This window comes from Heptranchias perlo, chromosome 5 (genome assembly GCF_035084215.1).
Source record: "Heptranchias perlo isolate sHepPer1 chromosome 5, sHepPer1.hap1, whole genome shotgun sequence".
NCBI lineage: Eukaryota > Metazoa > Chordata > Chondrichthyes > Hexanchiformes > Hexanchidae > Heptranchias > Heptranchias perlo.
Genome location: NC_090329.1, coordinates 118,294,623 through 118,317,320, shown reverse-complemented (window position 1 = coordinate 118,317,320; position 22,698 = coordinate 118,294,623). Strand labels below are relative to the sequence as shown.

Here is a 22,698-nt window from a genome sequence, read left to right as displayed (position 1 = left end):
AAAGTACATAAAACCATCACTTCAAATTAAATATAGCAGAGCAATAGATTTTAAAATTACCACAATGTGACTTCAAGGTAGCAATCTAACCTCAGTCAGAATACATGACACTTGTGGTTTAAAATGTAATTTGACCTGTCAATAAAAATACTGCCTTGAAATCATTCCAAGATCATCAATACCCTGCATAAAATAAGCATTTGCTTCAGTTTTTTTTAAGTTTCTCAATCATCTCTCACTCCCCCACCCAACCAAACGCAAGATCACAGTGACACTATCCATAGGAGGTGCACAAGAACGACGTGGGTTCACTTGGCTACTTATTTTCCTTTCCTTATTCAACATCAACATCTTGAATTTATACACTGTGCTTAATGTAGAAAAAAGTCCAAAGACAAATCCAAAGGCATGAGGGAATAACAGACACCGAGTCAAAGGAGGAGAGATTGAAGGAGTCACCAAAAGCTTGAATAGAAGTGGATTTTATGGAGAGTCTTAAATGAGGAGAGGGAGAGGTTTGGGGAGGGAAAGCGTGGGACCTATGTGGCTGAAAACACAGCTGCTAATAGTGGGATGAAGGAAGGAGGGACGTACTAGAGGCCGGAGTTATCAGAACAGAGAGCTGGGGGGGGGGGGGGGCGGGGTTGGTCAAGGGTTCAAGGAGGTTACAGAGATAGGGAGGGGCAAGACCACGAAGGGATTTAAACACAGGGATGAGAATCTTAAATTGGAGGCTTTGGGGCACCAGGTGCCAATGTAGATCAGTGAGGATGAGTGTGATGGGTGAGCAGGAATCGATGTGATATAGAATACAAACAGCATATAATTTTGGATGAGCCAAAGTTTACGGAGAGTGCAGGATGGGAGGCTGGCCTGGAGAACATTGGGGCAATCATGTCTGGAGGTGATAAAGGCATGGATAAAGCTTTTAGCTGCAGAGAGACTGAGGTAAGGGTAGAGTCAGGTGGTTTTAGAGAGGTGAGAGTAGGCAGTCTTTGTGATGTAGAGGATATGGGGTCAGAAGCTCAGCTCAAGGTCGCATAGGATGCTGAGGTTGCAAACAGTCTGGTTCCGCCAGAGACAGTGGCCAGGGAGGGGGATGGAATCAGTCGTAAGAGTTTGCTGAGGGGGCTATAGACAATTACTTCGGTCTTCCCAATGCTTACCTGGAGGAAGTTAAAGCTCATCCTTGACTGGATGTCAGACAAGCAGCCTGACAACACTGAGGCAGTGAAGGGATTGAGAGGGGTGTCATTGGTGTAATGTGAAAGGGAACCCCATGTCTGTAGATGATGTCACCATGAGGCAGAACATAGATGAGGAAAAGGAGCAGGCCAAGGATAGATCCTTCGGGGACAAGAGAGGTGATAGTGCAGGTGTGAGAAGATGCCAGAGACGCTCTGGCTATGATTGGATAGATAAATGGAATTAAGTGAGGGCAGTCCAATGGAGCAGGGCAACAAAGGAAAGACATCGAGGATGGTGAGATCAACCATATCGAAAGCTGCCGACAGGTTGAGAAGAGATAATCCACTACAGTCACAGTGAATGCCATTTGTGACTTTGGTTAGGGCCGTAGTAAATAACTAAAGAGCATGATTTTTTTTTAAAAAACATACCACATCACTTTTAACAGTGAAAACTCGATCGGCAAGACTCTCGAGAGCAATCCATTTTACTGGCATCTTAGCAATCCGACCCTGTCTGTAATAGTCCCCGCTGTAGATCTTTTTGGATAAGCCAAAGTCAGCCACACAGACGGTCATATCAGTACGTAACCTGTTGAACCATGATGTAAATAGTTTACATTTTTCTATTATGCAATGCGTGGTACTAGTAACAATTTGTTAGTGAACTCACTTCTGTAGGATATAAAACCTGAGGGAACAGGGTGGGGAAAAGTCAGCCAGAACCACTCAAAGAATTCCTAACAAACAACTATGAAGCAGTAACATTGGGAATAATCTGACTGACACATTCCTGGATGGAAGGAGATAAGAAAATGGGAGAAAGGAAATAGAGGAGGAAAAAGGAATAAATCTTGAGTAAATAATACCGAAGTCTCCCTCAGTCAGTTAGTAGGTTTACTGAGTTACACTTTGAACAGCTGAAAGAGGTCCTTTATATAACGTGTTGCTTGAAAGCAACTAATGCTTGTATAAACGAGTTCAGTTAAAGGATAGCCCATGGTTCAACAGCAATGTGATTATCAGGAATTTAACAATAACTGAACGGGGTTATTGGAATAAAAGCAATTTGCGTTAATAAGCAGGATAATAATTTTCATAGAATGTCAGAATTCAGGAGCTAGTGAAGGATTTGAAGAGGTCTTAAAGCTTTTAAGATTTAAGGCAAAAAACCTGGAATCATTTAAGAAACAGCAGAGCAGCTACTTTAACTTTTTCCCCCCATTAAGCATAGAACTTGGAGATTTTTAAAAATCACTGAATGAACGAATGAAAGGCACAGAAATAAAAACTGTTCTCTGAGCCTAGATTTTGTAAACATAATGGGAGTGGTTAGACAGTGGTAAATATGAAGGGATTCCTACAGCAGATATATTCATAAACATTATAAACATTGCTCACATGCAATTTCTGGCAGCCAAATCCCTGTGTAGGAAATTCCTGTTACCGAGGTATTCCATTCCACTGACAATGTCTGTCATGAACTTCAGCAGTGTCTGCAGTGGCAAATACTGGAAAACAAGTGTTGCAGCAAATGGTTTATTAGAATGAAAAGCAGTAACTCCAGTTTTAAACTATTACCTCCCATAGTCCACATCCTTTTTCTTTTCCTCCTCCAATGTCTCCCATCCTGTCCGAAAGGTGATAACTCTTGCTCAGGTACAGTTGCACAGATGCTAATCACCCCAATTGCCCTCACTACCTCACCCAAGTGGCCATTTTTCATGGGTGATCATAGACAGCGAGTGCTAACAAGGCTATTAGACTGTAGGGCCATCAGGGCTGAGGCCAATCCTTTCCTCAACAAAGTTCACACACACGTGCATCTTCAGCCATGGATTTGGGTTGAAAATCACTGGATATTAATCGGGAAGGGAAAATCCTGCCTGATTTCCCCTTCCCCAACTAGGGAGTGCTGAAAAAAAATTGCAGCACACCCACTGCTACCCCAGCTGAAATAAGCCAACTCAGCACAGACAGTGAATAAAAGGTGGAGCTTTTGGGTCTCCACGGCTCAATTAGAAGCCGGCTTCACCAACTGGGAAGCTTCTCCACGGTCATGTTATGCATCACACTTTAGCTGAAAGGACAGAGGACCAGCACGCTTCCTCCAACTATGCTGATCTATGGCTGGATGTTGACAGAGGAGGGGTTCAGGATCGTTCATTCCTCGGGGCTGACAATTTAAGAATGACATCCTGCCCCGCTCCATCCAAATTTCATTTCTGTTGTTTTTTTTGAAAAAGAATTCTTAGTTTCCATGACCTGCCCAGTAGTAATAACTTGTGTAACCCAATATGCCTCATGGGTACCATTTTATCCACATCTCCACCAGAATTCTACAGCATTAATGAGCGAGGATAATTAGTTAGCACGAGGACTATAAGAATGCATTGAATAAGAAAAGGCCCATCAATCCTGTTACTTCCACTGACCATGTACAGTCCTCTTCGTCATGCCCTTTACGCAACTTATTTAATATATAAACCGGACAATAGCTTAAGTAATCAGCACACAAACAACTTTCTGAAAACACACAAATGAGGTTTACTGACTTTCTTGTTGCCTTCCAAGTGGCACAATGGGACCTATTCAGGAACCAACTAATAACTGTGGTCTAATTAACATAAGAGCTGCATGCAAACAGTGTAGCAGACAACAACTTATTTTTCTATAAATTTCCATACTCACTTCAGCATTTCCAGTGAGCCTTGAGTGCAGTAGGAAGCTGTGCAAGTCACCATGTTTCATGAAGGGAAGGATGACCATAGGCTTTGCAATCTGTTCCCTGGAGCTCAGCTCCAAACACACACCTAAATAAAAGCACAGTCAAATCTACTTATAGTTCCTCATTTAATGCATACACACATCCCATTTTTATTATGTCTCAAGCCCCTGTTCACTAAACTTTGATGATTCTGTAAACCAGCATTGTTTCTCTTCTACATATTTCTGCAAAAGCTTTGCAGATACTCCATTTTCAGTTATTGACCCAATCTCCTATTAAAAGGGTAACATAATTCAAGTGTTTACCAAAATTATACCAAATTTTGAGGAGGAGACACATGTGTGAGACAGCAGAACAATTTCAACCATCACTACTCTATAGTTCCCATCAAGAAGATGAGTAGTGATAATGGGGGACTTCAATTATCCCAATATAGACTGGGACAGTAACACTGGCATCTACCCGAAAATTGCCCAGGTATGTCCTGTCCACAAAAAGCAGGATAAATCCAATCCGGCCAATTACCGCCCCATCGGTCTACTCTCAATCATCAGCAAAGTGATGGAAGGTGTCGTCGACAGTGCTATCAAGCGGTACTTACTCACCAATAACCTGCTCACCGATGCTCAGTTTGGGTTCTGCCAGGACCACTCAACTCCAGACCGCATTACAGCCTTGGTCCAAACATGGACAAAAGAGCTGAATTCCAGAGGTGAGGTGAGAGTAACTGCCCTTGACATCAAGGCAGCATTTGACTGAGTGTGGCACCAAGGAGCCCTAGTAAAATTGAAGTCAATGGGAATGAGGGGGAAAACTCTCCAGTGGCTGGAGTCATACCTAGCACAAAGGAAGATGGTAGTGGTTGTTGGAGGCCAATCATCTCAGCCCCAGGACATTGCTGCAGGAGTTCCTCAGGGCAGTGTCCTCGGCCCAACCATCTTCAGCTGCTTCATCAATGACCTTCCCCCCATCATAAGGTCAGAAATGGGGATGTTCGCTGATGATTGCACAGTGTTCATTTCCATTTGCAATCCTTTAGATAATGAAGCAGTCCATGCCCGCGTGCAGCAAGACCTGGACAACATCCAGGCTTGGGCTGATAAGTGGCAAGTAACATTCGCGTCGGATAAGTGCCAGGCAATGACCATCTCCAACAAGAGAGAATCTAACCACCTCCCCTTGACATTCAATGGCAATACCATCACCGAAACCCCCACCATCAACATCCTGGGGGTCACCACTGACCGGAAACTTAACTGGACCAGCCACATAAATACTGTGGATACAAGAGCAGGTCAGAGGCTGGGTATTCTGCGGGGAGTGACTCACCTCCTGACTCCCCAAAGCCTTTCCATCATCTACAAGGCACAAGTCAGGAGTGTGATGGAATACTGTCCACTTGCCTGGATGAGTGCAGCTCCAACAACCACTCAAGAAGCTCAACACCATCCAGGACAAAGCAGCCCGCTTGATTGGCACCCCATCCACCACCCTAAACATTCACTCCCTTCACCACCGGCGCACAGTGGCTGCAGTGTGTACCATCCACAGGATGCACTGCAGCAACTCGCCAAGGCTTCTTCGACAGCACCTCCCAAACCCACGACCTCTACCACCTAGAAGGACAAGGGCAGCAGGCACATGGGAACACCACCACCTGTACGTTCCCCTTCAAGTCGCACACCATCCGACTTGGAAATACATCGCCGTTCCTTCATCGCCGCTGGGTCAAAATCCTGGAACTCCCTTCCTAACAGCACTGTGGGAGAACCTTCACCACACGGACTGCAGCGGTTCAAGGCGGCAGCTCACCACCACCTTTTCAAGGGCAATTAGGGATGGGCAATAAATGCTGGCCTTGCCAGCGACGCCCACATGCCATGAACGAATAAAAAGTGTAAAGGGCAAAGAGGGGAAGGAATTCCTGAAATGTGTACCAGAGAACTTCCTTGAACAGTGTGTTTCCAGCCCAACCAGGAAGGGTGCTGGATCTAGTTCTGGGGAATGAAGTGGAGCAGGTGGAACATGTTTCAATGGGGGAGCATTTGGGAAACAGTGATCATAATATCATTCAATTTAGAATAGTTATGGAAAAGGACAAGGAACAATCAAATATGAAAAATTTAACTGGAGGAGGGCTAATTTCAGTGAGTTAAAAAGGGATCTTACCCTGGTGAATCGGAATCAGAAATTGGTAGGCAAAACAGTAATTGAACAATGGGAGGCCTTCAAGGAGGAGATGATTCGGGTACAGAGTAGCCACATTCCCACAAGGGGGAAAGAAAGTGCATCCAAAGCTAGAGCTCCCTGGATGATTAAAGACATAGAGATTAAAATGAAACAAAAAGGAGGCTTATGACAAATGTAAGGTTCATTATACAGTGAAGAACCAGGCTGACTACAGAAAGTACAGCTGAGATCTAAAAAAGGAAATAAGAGGGGCAAAGAGAGAGTATGAGAATAGAATAGCAGCTAACATAAAAGGGAACCCAAAAGTCTTTTAAAGGCATATAAATAGTAAAAGGATGGTCAAAGGAAGGTTGGGTCCGATTAGAGACAAAAAAGGAGATCTTCTCGTGGAGGCAGAGGGCATGGCTGAGGTACTAAATGAGTACTTCGCATCTGTCTTCACTAGAGAAGAGGATGCTGCCATTGTAGCAGTAAAGGAGGAGGTTGTAGCGATACTGGATAAGATTAAAAATAGATAAAGAGGAGTACTTAAAAGATTGGCAATACTCAAAGTAGAAAAGCCACCTGGTCCAGATGGGATGCATCCTAGGTAACTGAGGAAAGTAAGGGTAGAAATTGCAGAGGCTCTGGCCACAATCTTCCAATACTCCTTAGATATGGGGACGGTATCAGAGAACAGGAGGATTGCAAACGTTATACCCCTGTTCAAAAAAGGGGAGAGGGATAAACCCGGCAATTACAGGCCAGTTAGCCTACCGTCATTGGTTGGGAAACTTTGAGACAATAATCCGGGACAAAAATTAATTGGCACTTGGAAAAGTATGGGCTGATAAATGAAAGTCAGCACTGATTTGTTAAAGGAAAATAGTGTTTGACTAACTTGATTGAGTTCTTTGAAGTACGAGAGGGTTGATGAGAGTAGTGCGGTTGATGTAGTGTACGTGGACTTTCAAAAGGTATTTGATAAAGTGCCACATAATAGACTTGTTAGCAAAATTAAAGCCCATGGGATTAAAGGGACAATGGCAGAGAGTAGTGGTGAACAGTTGTTCTTCAGACTGGAGAGAAGTATACAATGATGTTCCTCAGGGGTCAGTTTTAGGACCACTGCTCTTTTTCATATATATTAATGACCTCAACTTGGTATACAGGGTATAATTTCAAAGTTTGCAGATGACACGAAATTCGGAAATGTAGTAAACAATGTTTCAGGAGGCCACAGACATAGACAGACTGGTGAAATGGACAGACACGTGGCAGATGAAATTTATGGCAGAGAAGTGTGAAGTGATACATTTTGGTAGGAAGAATGAGGAGAGGCAATATAAAATAATTGGTACAATTTTAAAAGGAGTTCAGGAACAGAGAGACCTGGGGGTATATGTACACAAATCTTAGAAGATAGTAGGACAAGCTGAGAAGGCTGTTAAAAAAGCATATGGGGTCCTGGGGGTTATTAATTGAGACATAGAGCACAAAAGCAAGGAAATTATTCTGAACTTTTACAAAATACTGGTTGGGCCATAGTATTGTGTTCAATTCTGAGCACCACACTTTAGGAAAGATGTCAAGGCCTTAGAGAGGGTGCAGAAGTGATTTACTAGAATGGTACCAGGGTTGAGGGACTTCAGTTACGTGGAGAGACCGGAGAAGCTGGAGTTGTTCTCCTTAGAACAGAGAAGGTTAAGGGGAGGTTTGATAGAGGTGTTCAAAATCATCAACGGTTTTGAGAGCGTAAATAAGGAGAAACTGTTTCGAATGGCATAAGGGCTGGTAACCAGAGGACACAGATTTAAGGTGATCGGCAAAAGAGTCAGAGATGACACGAGGAAATTTTTTTTTTTTAACGCAGTGAGTTGTAATGATCTGGAATGCACTGCCTGAAAGGATGGTGGAAGCAGATTCAATAGTAACTTTCAAAAGGGAATTGGATAAATACTTGGAGGGAAAATATTTAAGGGCTATGGGGAAAAAGCAGGGGAATGGGACTAATTGGATAGCTCTTTCAAAGAGCCGGCACATGCACGATGGGCCAAATGGCTCCTCCTGTGCTGTACATATGATACTATGAAGTATTTCCATCCAATCTAAGGTAATAAAAAAAACTAACATTTTTATAGTGCCTTTCACCATCTCAGGATGTCCCAAAGCGCTTTAGAGCCAATGAAGTACTTTCGAAGTGTAGTCACTGTTGTAGGAAACATGGCAGCCAATTTGTGCACAGCAAGGTCCCACAAACAGCAATGTGATATTGGCCAGATAATCTGTTTTAGTGGTGTTGGATGAGGGATAAATATTGGCCAGGACACTGGGGAGAACTCTCCTCTTTTGTCATGAAATCCCATGGGATCTTTTGCATCCACCTCAAAGGACAGATGGGGCCTAGGTTTAATGTCTCATCCGAAAGATGGCACCTCCGAGAGTGCAGCACTCCTTCAGTTCTGCACTGAAGTGTCAGCTTAGATTATGTGCTCAAGTCTGACTCAGAGGCCAAGACTGACATCATAAATGCCCTTTGCCACACTTCTTTGACAGCACCTCCCAAACCCGCGACCTCTACCACCTAGAAGGACAAGGGCAGCAGGCGCATGGGAACAACACCACCTGCATGTTCCCCTCCAAGTCACACACCATCCCGACTTGGAAATATATCGCCGCTCCTTCATCGTCGCTGGGTCAAAATCCTGGAACTCCCTTCCTAACAGCACTGTGGGAGAACCGTCACCACACGGACTGCAGCGGTTCAAGAAGGCGGCTCACCACCACCTTCTCAAGGGCAATTAGGGATGGGCAATAAATGCCGGCCTTGCCAGCGACGCCCACATCCCGTGAACGAATAAAAAAAAAAAAAAAATCATGGGTGGGTCGTTATCAAAAGCCTTGTTGAAATCTAAATGCATCACATCTGTGTACTGTCTGTTGTCAGCAAGATGTGTCACTTTCTCAAAGAACTCCAGCAAGTTTATTGGCCAAGACCTCCCTCCCATAAATCCATGTGGACCGCCACACCCCCTTTTACTACACCATACTTATCTAGGTATTTCATAATGCCTGCCACTACATTATCCACAGCAGTGTTGTAGTTATTAAATCATTCTTTCCATTACATTGGAAATTTATCTTTATCTCCGTATTTAAAACCTTTTTTTTCCCTAAAACATCGGGAATTTACCATTTGTTTTTGAAGTATGCACAGACCAAATAATCTTTTGCCATATTCTTTAAACATTTATCTACTTGTGGCTTCCTTGATGGCCTAGTGTGCAAAGTGACCACTGAATCCCCAACCTGTGCTGAGTCAGCTGATCACAGTCACGGCAGCAATGGTGCTAACCATGGTCCGGGGGGGGGGGGGGGGGTAAATTAGGCAAGTTCTCACACTTGATTGGTATTCGCTGACTCCCACTGAGAGGTGTGAGTGTGTGTGTGTGTGTGTGTGTGTGTGTGTGAGTGTGTGTGTGAGAGAGAGAGAGAGAGAGAGAGAGAGAGAGCGCGAGAGAGAGAGAATATCAGCTGCGAACAGCATCAGGCTGGAGTATGGTGATGGAATAGCCTGCAAACACACTGTCTAGCCACTTGGGTGAAGTACTAAGGCCGCTGACACAGGTACAATTGCAGCCCGCAAGAGTCTGTGTTTTCAGGAGGGCAGAAGAAAATAATATGGTAGGTGGAGGAAATAAAGTTATTCTTGTGAAACGCCCCCTCATATACAAGAAAACAAAACCTGAGAGCGCTGGTCAAATTAGTTTAGTTAACTGAATTGCAATCTTGTTTCTTCAGCAGATTTGATAGTTTAAAAAAAGAATCAATCTCATGCTCTATGCCACGCACACAGACTATCTGAACTTGATGGACTCTGAAGGATACATTGGCGGTGGAAACAGTCCAGCCTTGATTCACCAGGATGACAGCTGTGATGAAGGGACTGAGCCAGAAAAAGAGACTGGGTAAACCAGGGTTATATTCCCTATAGATGAGGAGGCTAAGAGATGATCTTAATGTGGTGTTTAAAATAGTAAAGGGAATTTGTAGGGTAGCTAAGGAATAACTCTTCCCTTTTAGGAAAGGAATCCAGAAGAAAACAAAACCTTAGAATTCAAGCTAAGATGGCTAAGAGCAAATCCAGGAAAAAGTTCTTCACACGAAGAGTTGTGAGGATATGGAACACACTGCCCCAGGAGGCTATTAATGTAAAGTCAATTGAGGTGTTTATAAGGAAGATAATACCCTTATTTCCCAAATAAGAATCCAAGGGGTGAGGAAAAAAGCCAGGGAATTGGGATCATAAGATAGAGCTGCCACTGATGAGAAAAAATGTAGAACATGATGAATGGGTGGAGGGACCTGGTCCTATGATTAGGCAAGCTGTTTAAAATAATATTTCTTTGCAATTTACATGTTAAGTTAGTAAGAGCTAACAGTTGGACTCAGTTGTGATGCTCCCACAGATGAATAGTCTGCTGATGCTCAACATTAAGGCTCATACATGACCACTACCAATGCCCACTTGGGCAAGGAGCCAGTGAGAAACCGGTGCCTGAGGACCATGCCCCAGTGTCCATTCCAAACCTACGCACGCTTCCTAACTGTCAACCATGTATGTTATCTGAAAATTACACAACATGGATATGCATTAAAGAAATATATACCATACCTAACAGTTTAATGACATTTGGATGATCAAAATCTTTCATGCAAGCTGCTTCACTCAGGAACTCTTCAATCTCCCTTTGTGAGAAGTTATCCACTGGAACAAAAAAAAATAACTTTATTTACAAAATCAAGTATTATTTCTCTTTCAGAAGAGCCACACTGCTACTGTCAGAACAATAAATTACTTGGGTTGGGTGCAATGTGCAGAATAACAAAGTAGGCCTAAAGACTCGGCTTGGCTCAGTCGATTGTATTCTCACCTCTGAGACACAAGGCTGTGCATTCACGATCATGATGTGGAGATGCCGGTGATGGACTGGGGTTTACCTGACGAAGGAGGAAGCCTCCGAAAGCTTGTGAATTTAAAATAAAATTGCTGGACTATAACTTGGTGTTGTAAAATTGTTTACAATTCACGATCATGTGGGAGAACCTTCACCACACGGACTGCAGCGGTTCAAGAAGGCGGTTCACCACCACCTTCTCAAGGGCAATTAGGGATGGGCAATAAATGCTGGCCTTTCCAGCAATGCCCACATCCCATGAATGAATTTTTAAAAAAATAACATGGGCTGACATTTCAGTACAGTGCCGAGGGAATACTGCATTTTTAGACGTGCCATCATTTGGATGAGACGTTAAACTGATGCTCTGTCTGTGCTTGGGTCAACATTCCACCCTCAATGACAGCACCAAAGACAGACTAGCTGGCCATTCATCACATTGTGTTTTGTACGACCTTGCTGTGCACAAAATAGCCCATGTGGTCACGTACATGGCAACAGTGACTGCATTTCAAAATAATTCATTGTACTTAAAAGTGCTTTATGACATTACATGATAAGGCATGGCTTTCATCAGCTCTAAGATTGACATGAACCATGTAGCTGCCTACGCCTCTAGGGTCCTCGAATATTTCATTGCTTCCCAGCTCCGTGTCCATGTCTCCCCGAACTCCAATGCAAATCCTGTCAGCCTGGTTTCTGCCCATCTTCAATCCTGCTTACAGTACCAAGGCTGCACTGGAAAGGTCCTCTGTGATTGAGATCAAGTGCGTTATCCATCCTTGCCCTTTGCACAGTGTTAGATACAGTTGGCCATGCAATTCTTCTCATGGCCTCTTCTACGTTGTCCAGCTCTGTAGGACTGCCCTTGCATTATTCCACTCCGACCTATCCCAATACAGCCGGTGCGTCTCTATTAGCGGCTCCTCTTTCCGCCTTGCACATTCAGCTCCAGAATTCCTTAAGTATCTATCCTTAACTCTCTCCTCTTCCTCATCTATATGCTGCCCCCTTAGTATCATCATACGCAGACCTGCGGTCAACTTTCATGTGTGTGCTGACAACATCAATCTCTAGTTCTCTATCATTTCTATCGATCCCCATGACCACCTCTGTGCTGTCAAGACTGTCTGTTATGGATAAGTGTAAATTTCTTTCAACTGAACAATGTGAAGGCTAAAGTCATTATTTTTCACCCCTACCATAAACTCCACTCCCTTGCTACTGATTAAATTCCCCTCTCCAGCCACTTGCTCCGGCTGTGCAAAACTCTGGTTTGTTGTTTGACCCATAGTTAAGTTTTAAACCCCATATCGTATACATCACCAAGATTGCTAACTTCCGCCTCTGAAATATCGACAGCCTATGTGCCTACCCCGCCCCCCTAAACTCTTATCCATGCTTTTCTCACCTCTAAAATCAATTTCTTTAACGGCCTCTTTGCTGGCCTTTCATCCTCCTTCTTCAAAACTCAGCTGCCCATATCTTGTCCCATACTAAGGGCACAATTTTATTATGCCGATAGGAAGAATCCGAGGGTGGGAGGGGTGATTGGCGGACGCCAAACCTGGAAGGGAAGTAGGCGGGTTGCCATCTCGCAACCCTAATGAGGCCAATCAAAGCCTCTTCTGGGTTTCGAAACCAGCAGCCAGCCTGTCAATCAGGCTGGCTGCCGACAGGAGCTGCACATCCGAGAGGGTGGGGGGAGGAGAAAGAGAGAGAGAGAGAGAGAGAGAGAGACCTCTTCGGCAGTTAGGATAGAAATGAGGTGGAAGGAACAAAGATTAGAGTGGAGACATCGGACATCGGGATCAGAGTGGGGGGAGGTCCAGGCAACATTGTTTTTTTAAGGTATGTTTATTTAATTTGTTTGCAATGAGAAATGTAATTTTATTTAATTTATTTTTCACTGATCTGACCCTGCCTGCCCGGTTTCACCAGGCGTGAATTGGAAGCCGTAGGAAGGCCGCCCAGGCAACATTAAAATCTTTTTATATATCCAATACACAAAAAACAAACTACCTTAAGTACCTCAATGAAGTACATTTGCTCCTTTAATCATCAGCCCGCCGGATTTAAGTGGGGGCGGGACTTCCTGGTGACTGCTGTACGCACGCATACAGATTTGCCAGAGTCTCATTCAAAAATGTGCGGGTTCCAGCCGGGATGTCTACCCGCTCCCAAAATCAGCGATTTTGATGGGCCCCCCGCCACCAACCCACCCGTTTTTCCCTTTTAAAATTGTGCCCTAAGTCTTGTTCACCCAACAACCTCTTCCTTGCTGATCTACGCTAACTGCCCGAACCCAATTCATTGAATTAAAAATCCATGTCCTCGTCTTCAAATCCTCTATGCCAATGCTCTCTACCCTATCTTTGCAACTGTCTCGAGCATTTTGTCTGCTCTCAGTCCTCGGACTCTGAGCTTTGTCCATCCCAAAGCTCTCCACCAGTTGGGTTTTCCTCACCTCATGTCTGGTTCTGTTGTAGACTAAAGAATAGAGATTGATCGCTATGATTAGTCAACAACTCCATTATCACTGTATCATGCGACTATCAGGATGGTAGAAGGTGAACTAGATGGACCTTGGTCTTTTTTTGACTAGCAATTCCTATGTTCCTAACCTTTCCTTCATCCCACCATTGGTGGCAGAGCCTTCAGCTATCTCAGCCCCACATTCTAGACCTCCCTCCCGAAACCCCACCACCTCTCTTCTCCATTTCTTTTTTTTAAAAAACTTTTCCCTCTGTAAAAGAGCTTGGGACAATGGTCTATGTTACAGGCATTATATATAAATGCAAGTTCTTTCTTTATTTTCTATTATTTATTCCATCAACGATATCCTTACATTTCATGGTTTTAACAGCTACTTTCTGACTGGTGCCATCAGCCTGTTTAATGTGTCCCTCCATTACGGAACCAAATTCCCCTGTAGAAAAATGGAATATAAAGATCAGTTAGCTGTTGGTTTCCACATACAGAATTTAAAAGAACTCACCTTGATTTTTTTGCTAATACTAGGGAATGGAGTAAAATATACCCCACGGTGTGCAAAATAGGCTTTTTTTTTTGCTCTGTTTATTGAAGCTTATATCGTCAGCCATTTAAAGTGAGGCTCATATCTTTGTGTATATTAACATCAGTATAAGTTCACAGACCGAGTGACCGTGTAGCCTCAAGGGTTAGGACTGTCCTATTACCTCTGTGACCTGGGTTTGAAATTAACCCGGAATGATGGAATAAAAGTCCCTGCTCTGTGACAGCTGCAAGGACTCTCAGCAAAATGACATTAGGCAATATATCCACCACCCGCCCCCCCCCCACAACTAATTTATTGGTAAACGGTGCCCTAATCAAGGTTACGGCTGTCAATTCTGTGTATACAACACTTTTTTTTTAAAAACTTGTCTCAGCTAGGCTCAGCATCAAGCAACCTTCCTTAATGGAAGAGTAAATCTGCATTGACTCCGCCCCAACAACGTGACACAGCCCTTGCCACAAAAGAGCTTTCTGGTACTGCTTTTTGATAGACTCACCCTTCACAATCCTGAACTCAGTGCTGTAGTTTGTGGTACACTAAATGTTTTAGTCTACAATATATTCTCTATACATTGTTACTTTAATATTGGGAGGTTTCTGCACACGTTCAGAACTAACCCAGCCCCCTCCCAATTACCATATTTCCAACAGCGGCTATTATTCATTATCACTCCTTTATAAAAGCTCTTTGAAATTAGATACACTTCATCAATGGCCTTTAATCTTGCAACTTTCAGCCTTGTGCGATTGTATTATGCGTCACTTTCCCAATTTTTCATCCTAATCAATTATAATATCCAGGGTTGGTTTCCTACAGATTTTTAAAAAAAATAAATTTACTTGGTTTTTAATCAAAGGGAAATAGGAAGTTAATACTGATTTTTTTTTTCCACTTCAGCTAATCTTTTAACAAGCTGTTCAAAGCCTATTTCTCCAAGTACAGTACTGTCAGTTTAATGTCACGAAGTAACAACTTGACATTAATATCACAGGAGTACAAGAAGAGCAACTGCAGTTGATGTAACATCACATCAGTTGCCCAGAGCTAGTTAATAAACAGTCTACTGTGTTGCGAAGTGGACTATTTGGTCCACTTCTGGCACAAAACTGAACAATGGTGATAACAAGACAGAAGTCAAATAAACAAGGGAACGTGTGGAATTAGTGGGGGGGTTGGAGAAGAACCTACATCCTAAAATGGACTGCTGCTCTGCTCTCACAGATTCACATACTATTTATGGGGGGGGGGGGGGGGGGTGCAGGGGGTGGGCTTTGCATGCTTCAGTTCACGTCCTTACCTTCTCCCAGAACTTTGCCCAGAGTCAATTGATTTCTGTCAGTCATTACATCCTGCAGCTTCTCTTTCAGCTCCTCACGGATTCCCAAATTATCCACTGTTGGAAGAAATACTGAAGAATTAAATCAATTCATCGAATCATTGAATGTTACAGCACAGAAACAGGTCATTCAGCTCATCGAGTCTGTGCTGTTTCTCCACATGAGCCATCTAGTCTAATCTTACTCCTGCTCCCTTTACTAACCATCTGATTCAGGCATCAACATCCCTTTTAGAAGTTCTAAACAATGTGGTTTTTATAATATTATATTGCTCTGCTTTCTGATTTTAAAAAAAACCTGTCCAAGTAAATCACTGGGCTGCCCCGATGATGCAATTGTAAATGCAGAGCCATACAGCCAAGGAAATCTCCTCCTTAGAAAGACAAGTGAAATGGTTGATTTTACAAAAAGAAGTTTTGCTTTAATGTCTTGTTCTCAAGTTAACCAGTGAAAGCTCAACCTTCCGCCCATTGATGATAAATGGGCAGAAAAATGTAGCCTCATGCCAAAATATAATGGCCCTTTGGCACTGATTTCCTGAAGCCATTTGTCACATTTCACACAATTGAAAACATTTATATTCAGAACCCCCTCCTGTCTGAAACCTGTACAGTGAATAATTCCTAAACTTAACCAAATAAAATACCAGTGAGCACATCAACTGAAATAACTCCAATGCCAGGAATTTTCTTGGGAGAATTCTCCCGATCGGCGGAAACCCCAGTTTGATGCATAAGTGGGATTTTCCAACGATCTTCCGCTGAAGTTACAGCAGTCGATCGGGAGAACCCGAGGAAATTGTCAGCGCATGTACTTAACGTTTTGCGTAATCAGAAGATAGATACGGAAGAAGGTGGCCATTTTGCTCATCAACCTAGTAAATGCATCAGATCCCACCCACCCGACCCCACCCCCAGCCCCCCGCCCCACCAACCACTACTATAATGGTCCCTTAAATAATTTGAGGGCTTTTGCCTTCCACCTTTTTTTTTATTCGTTCGCGGGATGTGGGCGTCGCTGGCAAGGCCGGCATTTATGGCCCATCCCTAATTGCCCTCGAGAAGGTGGTGGTGAGCCGCCTTCTTGAACCGTTGCAGTCCATGTGGTGAAGGTTCTCCCACAGTGCTGTTAGGAAGGGAGTTCCAGGATTTTGACCCAGCGACAATGAAGGAACGGCGATATATTTCCAAGTCGGGACGGTGTGTGACTTGGAGGGGAACGTGCAGGTGGTGTTGTTCCCATGCGCCTGCTGCTCTTGTCCTTCTAGGTGGTAGAGGTCGCGGGTTTGGGAGGTGCTGTCAAAGAAGCCTTGGTGAGTTGCTGCAGTGCATCCTGTGGATGGTGCACACTGAAGCCACAGTGCGCCGGTGGTGAAGGGAGTGAATGTTTAGGGTGGTGGATGGGGTGCCAATCAAGCGGGCTGCTTTATCTTGGATGGTGTCGAGCTTCTTGAGTGTTGTTGGAGCTGCTCTCATCCACGCAAGTGGAGAGTATTCCATCACACTCCTGACTTGTGCCTTGTAGATGGTGGAAAGGCTTTGGGGAGTCAGGAGGTGAGTCACTCGTCGCAGAATACCCAGCCTCTGACCTGCTCTCGTAGCCACGGTATTTATATGGCTGGTCCAGTTAAGTTTCTGGTCAATGGTGACCCCCAGGATGTTGATGGTGGGGGATTTGGCGATGGTAATGCCGTTGAATGTCAAGGGGAGGTGGTTAGACTCTCTCTTGTTGGAGATGGTCATTGCCTGGCACTTATCTGGCGCGAATGTTACTTGAAACTTATGAGCCCAAGCCTGGATGTTGTCCAGGTCTTGCTGCATGCGGGCTCGGACTGCTTCATTATCTGAGGGGTTGTGAATGGAACTGAACACTGTGCAGTCATCAGCGAACATCCCCATTTCTGACCTTATGATGGAGGGAAGGTCATTGATGAAGCAGCTGAAGATGGTTGGGCCTGTGATCACTTTGAATAAAGAACTTCCTGACATCGGTCCTAAATTTGCCTTTCACTGGCTTGCACCTGTGCTCCCTTGGCTTATATCAAAGAGGTGCTCCGAATATAAATCTAGATATCTTCTTTGCAGAAACACAGACACTTCAGTCCACTCACAAGACAGCTTTAAAAAATATACAGAGTAGACTTTACAAATTAGCTATTGAAATGAATCGGTATTTTAGGTGTAGAAGTTAACCTGCTCATTTCACAGCTATAACGGACTGAACATTGAGTGGGCCATGACACAGGCTCCACGGTAGGAGTACTTATTCGTAAAATCTACCCTGAGTTTTCCTTTCCCCTGCCGCACTTGTCCAACATGTTTGTGGCTTCTTCTTCAGTGGAAAACGATAGGAAATACTACTTAACAATAAAACACACCCAGGAAGTCAAGTTCCAATCTTATCAGTAATGAACAATCGGACTGGGAACTGTTTTGTTTCAAGCTGCAGCTCAGCCAAAGCCACCGACTCTGAAACCTGGCCCAGGTCAAAATGGCAGTGCAAAAACCTGGCTCAGTGTCAGCTCTTTCCAATGTTTCCACACCATAATTGGAACAAAAATGACACAGTCCGTACCTCAGCCAAGCTCAAAAGCCTTATTTCTGAGTAACCAGACTAAACTCACCCAAAACCTGCTGTTGACGTTGCTGAAGCCCATCAATTACGTGATCAGCAGGGAAAGATATTTGGGGCAACTTAACACCTCGTGAATGTTTACACTTAAAAGGTGATTTGCTGCCCAACTAGTGCAGTCATGCTTAAAAAAAAAATCCCAGTGGCAGTGAAAGTCCTGGTTTCTCAGCAATGCTGAACAATAACAAATGACTTGGTACTAAAAAATATTTGCCCTGGTGAACAACAATTCAAACTAGATTCACAAACTGATGAAATATAACAATTTTTCAACATAACATGGGGGAACCGTCAAAAGGAGGGCAACAAACAAAAATTAAAAAGCATTGCTTTTAATATCTGCTTGAATCATTTAATTACTCAGCCCTCTAACGTAGCAGACAAGGCCAATTCGTCAGCACCTTTTCCAGTATGGGGGGAGCACCGACAAATACATTCATCCATCTGCGCTTTGTGGTTTAAAAATGTGACAAAGGATAAACTTCCAAGTCAGAGCTTTCAGTTGGCTGGAAAACCAATGTTTAAAAGCCCAATTTTAAAACTTATTTCCACCTCACTAACAGAAAATGCAAGCCAGGGGGAAAAGAAAATGATGAAGTAAAAAGTTTAAAACTTGATTTTCTAGCACAATAAAAGTTAGAAAAGATCGGTTAGATTATATTGGATTAGATAATATAAAGCAAAATTAAATTAAATAAAAACAAATCTTTATGACATTTGAGGATTTAATTTTAGTGCACTGACTAACTTATTCACATTAAATTCCTGCCTACGCCGGTTTTACAGATCATCAGTCCATTTAAATAAACAGGTTAAGTGTTAAACTAGCACAAACAGGAATTTAATGTGAATGTGTTAATCAGTACACTAAGGCAATCAAACCTCATGGTGACATAGCAGCAATAAGGGTACAGTGATCACGTCTAATTTTTAATGTAAAAACGGATTTGATAGAGTAAATAGAGAGAAACTGGTGGGAGAGTCCAGAATAAGGGGGCATAACCTTAAAATTAGAGCTCGGCCGTTCAGGGGTGATGTCAGAAAGCACTTCTTCACACAAAGGGTAGTGGAAATCTGGAACACTCTCTCCCCCAAAAAGCTGTTGAGGCTGGGGATCAATTGAAAATTTCAAAGCTGAGATTGATAGATTTTTGCTAGGCAAGGGTATTAGGAGTTACGAAACCAAGGCGGGTAGATGGAGTTAAGATACAGATCAGTCGTGATCTAACTGAATGGCGGAACAGGCTCGTGGGGCTGAATCCTGTTCCTATGTTCCAGTGTTTTGGCAGTTTACAGTTAACATTCCAGTAATGGATTTTAAAGTTGTCGCCTTAATGACTTATTTTTAGCAACTCGCTCTGCGATTATCCCAGAGAGCAGGATATTCCCTGGAGCTGTTGGCAGCCCAAGGGTTAACCTGTTTCTTTGAAATTGAAGCCAAATTTGCCTGGCCTAATCCTGCTGAAAGTAGAAATTCCTGAGATTCTTTGCAATGAAAGAATTAAAAGGCAAAACAGAATGTCAAAATAGAAGGAAATCCTGATCGTGCCATTCTGTTGAAAGCCATTTCTCAGGACAAGAAAACAAAGAGCCAGAATTTGCTATAGCAGGACATCGAACGGCACCGCACCCTTTAGCTCAAAAAGTAATTTTGCCCACAAAATTGCTGAAAGTGGAGCTGATTACGGTGCAGTGAGGGAAACAGGGCATCTGGGGCCTGAGTGAACAGGTCAAGCAACTAGGTACCTCCTTAACCAATGAGATTTAAGGATTGGGAAATAAACTCAGCAAGGGCCGAGAAGGAGGCACAGGCTCGACGGGCTGAAAGGCCTCCTTTTGCACTGTAAGAATCAACGAAAGGGAGTGAATTCAATGTCAAATCAGGTACAGAAAGAGAAATAAAAAGAGGGAAAGAAAGATTAGATTAAGAGAGAGGGAAATAAGAGAAAGAAAGGAAAAGCAAGAGAAAAAAAATTTTAATTAAAAATTTGACATTTTTAATATCCCCCAAAAAATTCAAAACCTGAAGGAATGAGACTTCACACTTGTAATAGTTAATTTTCAGTGCCAGAATGGTTGACTGGCAGTCACTAACACTTATCACGTCACTGAAAGCATACTTTATGCTTGTAATGACAAGACTTAACTTTCTGGGAGTCTCTTCTGCATGTCCACGATCCTGCGGGGAAAAGCACTGATTCGAATCTCTGACCTCGCTCGAGGATTTCAAATTTTGTGCTCTAGTCCCCTTTTCATTGTCTCAAGTTTTCAACAGCTTTCATTATTTATATCAGCTCAAAAATAAAGGTCGAGAAATTGGGCCTTCTCGCGCCCGTTGTTTCGGCAGCACACAGCCTTCCAAAGTGTCAAGATGGCGTCTTAGCCGTGCACACACGTTTCTAGCGTGACATGCGCTGGACACCATCTTGGTAAAGGTAGTAGCGCATGCGCAAATAACGAACACCGGCAGCATGTAAAGTAAGGAGAAAATGCATACAATCAGTGCGCAATGTTGATTTAAGTGATAAGACACCATTTTGAGACTTAATGCACCACTCAACACACAGTCTTAACCGCGACCATCTGAACATGTCTTAGACGGGCTGGAGGACCCCCCCCACCCCACCAGCACTATTTAAAGGGGCCATGCAGGATTTACAGGTTAGTGGCTTGATTATTGTTTCTGGCTGCTGATGCATTTGTAACTGTTTTTGGAGGTCTCCTATACTTGAGTACTAGGACGAGGGGACATAGCCTAACATTTAGAGCCAGGACGGGCAAGAGTGAATTTAGGAAGCGCATCTACGTGTAAAGGGTGGGAAAAGTTTGGAACACTCTTCTGCAGATAGCAGTTGATGCGAGCTCAATTGTGAATTTTAGATCTGAGATTGATAGATTTCTGTGAACCAAGGGTATTAAGGAATATGGGGCTAAGGCGGGTATATGGACTTAGGTCACAGGTCAACCATGATCTCACTGAATGGCAGAACAGGCTCGAGGGGCTAAATATCACTGCCACTTGCTGCCTCCTGTTATGCGCTACCTTCTCCTGCAAGAAGGCGGGACGTGTGTCTGGGTGATGTGCCTGTCATGGTTAAATAGCTGCCAGTGTGTGTGGCCTGTGAGTTGTGGATGGGCGGCTTGCAACAGTGGTAATGTGTAAAGGTGAGAGGTAGCATCTGATTGGCAGAGTTGAGTACTGATGGAAAGAGTTTGTTGGTATGTGGGTGATGGGGGGTGTAGTGTGTGGTGCAGTTGGTAGGAGATGCCACTTGACAGTTGACCTCACTCACCTTGACCACTCGTGTCAAAGCATTGAACTTCTTCCTGCACTGCATCCATGTTTGTGGTGCTATGCGCCTAGCATTGACTTCATCCCCTACTGCCTCCCACTGCCTTTTGGGCATATGTCTGGAGGGCCTCTGGCCCCCACCACCCTCCCACCCTATCCCCGGATATAGGATGTCCCTCCTTCTGTCCACCTCTTGCACCAAGGCCTCTAGTGCATCAGCAGAGATCCTTGGTGCACGCACTCTCGCAGGCCCAGTACAAACTAGATTGGCAAGGTCTGGCATGCAGATTGAAGGATGTAGGATTTAGTAGTGCGCAACCTTTATTCAATATTTTAACATAACTCATCAGTTTGTAAACAAAGGGACGGGACCTGCGTTTGTGCTCTACGTGCGCGATGTCTGATCTCCGTTCAGACTCCGTGCAGACAGCAGACTGGTACCGCAGGGATTGGTGCTTGGGCCCCAACTATTTACAATCTATATCAATGATTTGGATGAGGGAACCAAATGTAATATTTCCAAGTTTGCTGATGACACAAAACTAGGTGGGAATGTGAGTTGTGAGGAGGATGCAAAGAGGATTCAAGGGGATATAGACAGGCTAAGTGAGTGGGCAAGAACATGGCTGATGGAATATTATGTGGAAAAATGTGAAGTTATCCACTTTGGTAGGAAAAACAGAAATGGAGAGTATTTTTTAAAATGGTGAGAGATTGGGAAATGTTGATGTTCAAAGGGACCTGGGTGTCCTTGTACATGAGTCACTGAAAGCTAACATGCAGGTGCAGCAAGCAATTAGGAAGGCAAATGGTATGTTGGCTTCCTAATTGAGTACAGGAGTAAAGATGTCTTACTGCAATTATATAGGGCCTTGCTGAGACTGCATCTGGAGTAAAGTGTACAATTTTGGTCTCCTTACCTAAAAAAGGATATACTTGCCATAGAGGGAGTGCAACAAAGGTTCACCAGACTGATTCCTGGGATGGTGGGATTGTCATATGAGGAGAGATTGAGTAGACTAGGCCTGTATTCTCTAAAGTTTAGAAGAATGAGAGGTGATCTTATTGAAACATACAAAATTCTTACAGGGCTTGACAGGATAGATGCTGGGAGGATGTTTCCCCTGGCTGGGGAGTCTAGAACCAGGGGGTCACAGTCTCAAAATAAGAGGTAGGCCATTTAGGACTGAGATGAGGAGAAATTTCTTCACTCAGAGGGGGGTGAATCTTTGGAATTCTCTGCCAGAGGGCTGTGGAGGCTCAGTCATTGAGAACATTCAAAACAGAGATCGATAGATTTCTAGATATTAAAGGCATCCAGGGATATGGGGATGGTGCAGGAAAATGGCGTTGAGG

General features: G+C 43.7%; 1 protein-coding gene across 1 annotated transcript in view; it reads right to left on the bottom strand.

The window, feature by feature from the left end:
* mertka (c-mer proto-oncogene tyrosine kinase a) overlaps positions 1-22,698 on the bottom strand; it is a 150,260-nt gene that overhangs the window by 6,692 nt on the left and 120,870 nt on the right. The window contains exons 11-16 of the mRNA XM_067985306.1: positions 15,380-15,475; positions 13,891-13,971; positions 10,760-10,852; positions 3,879-4,000; positions 2,589-2,698; positions 1,620-1,779 (exon numbers count right to left, since the gene is read on the bottom strand). Of these exons, the coding sequence (XP_067841407.1) occupies positions 1,620-1,779; positions 2,589-2,698; positions 3,879-4,000; positions 10,760-10,852; positions 13,891-13,971; positions 15,380-15,475 (662 nt within the window). The remainder of the gene's footprint in view (positions 1-1,619; positions 1,780-2,588; positions 2,699-3,878; positions 4,001-10,759; positions 10,853-13,890; positions 13,972-15,379; positions 15,476-22,698) is intronic.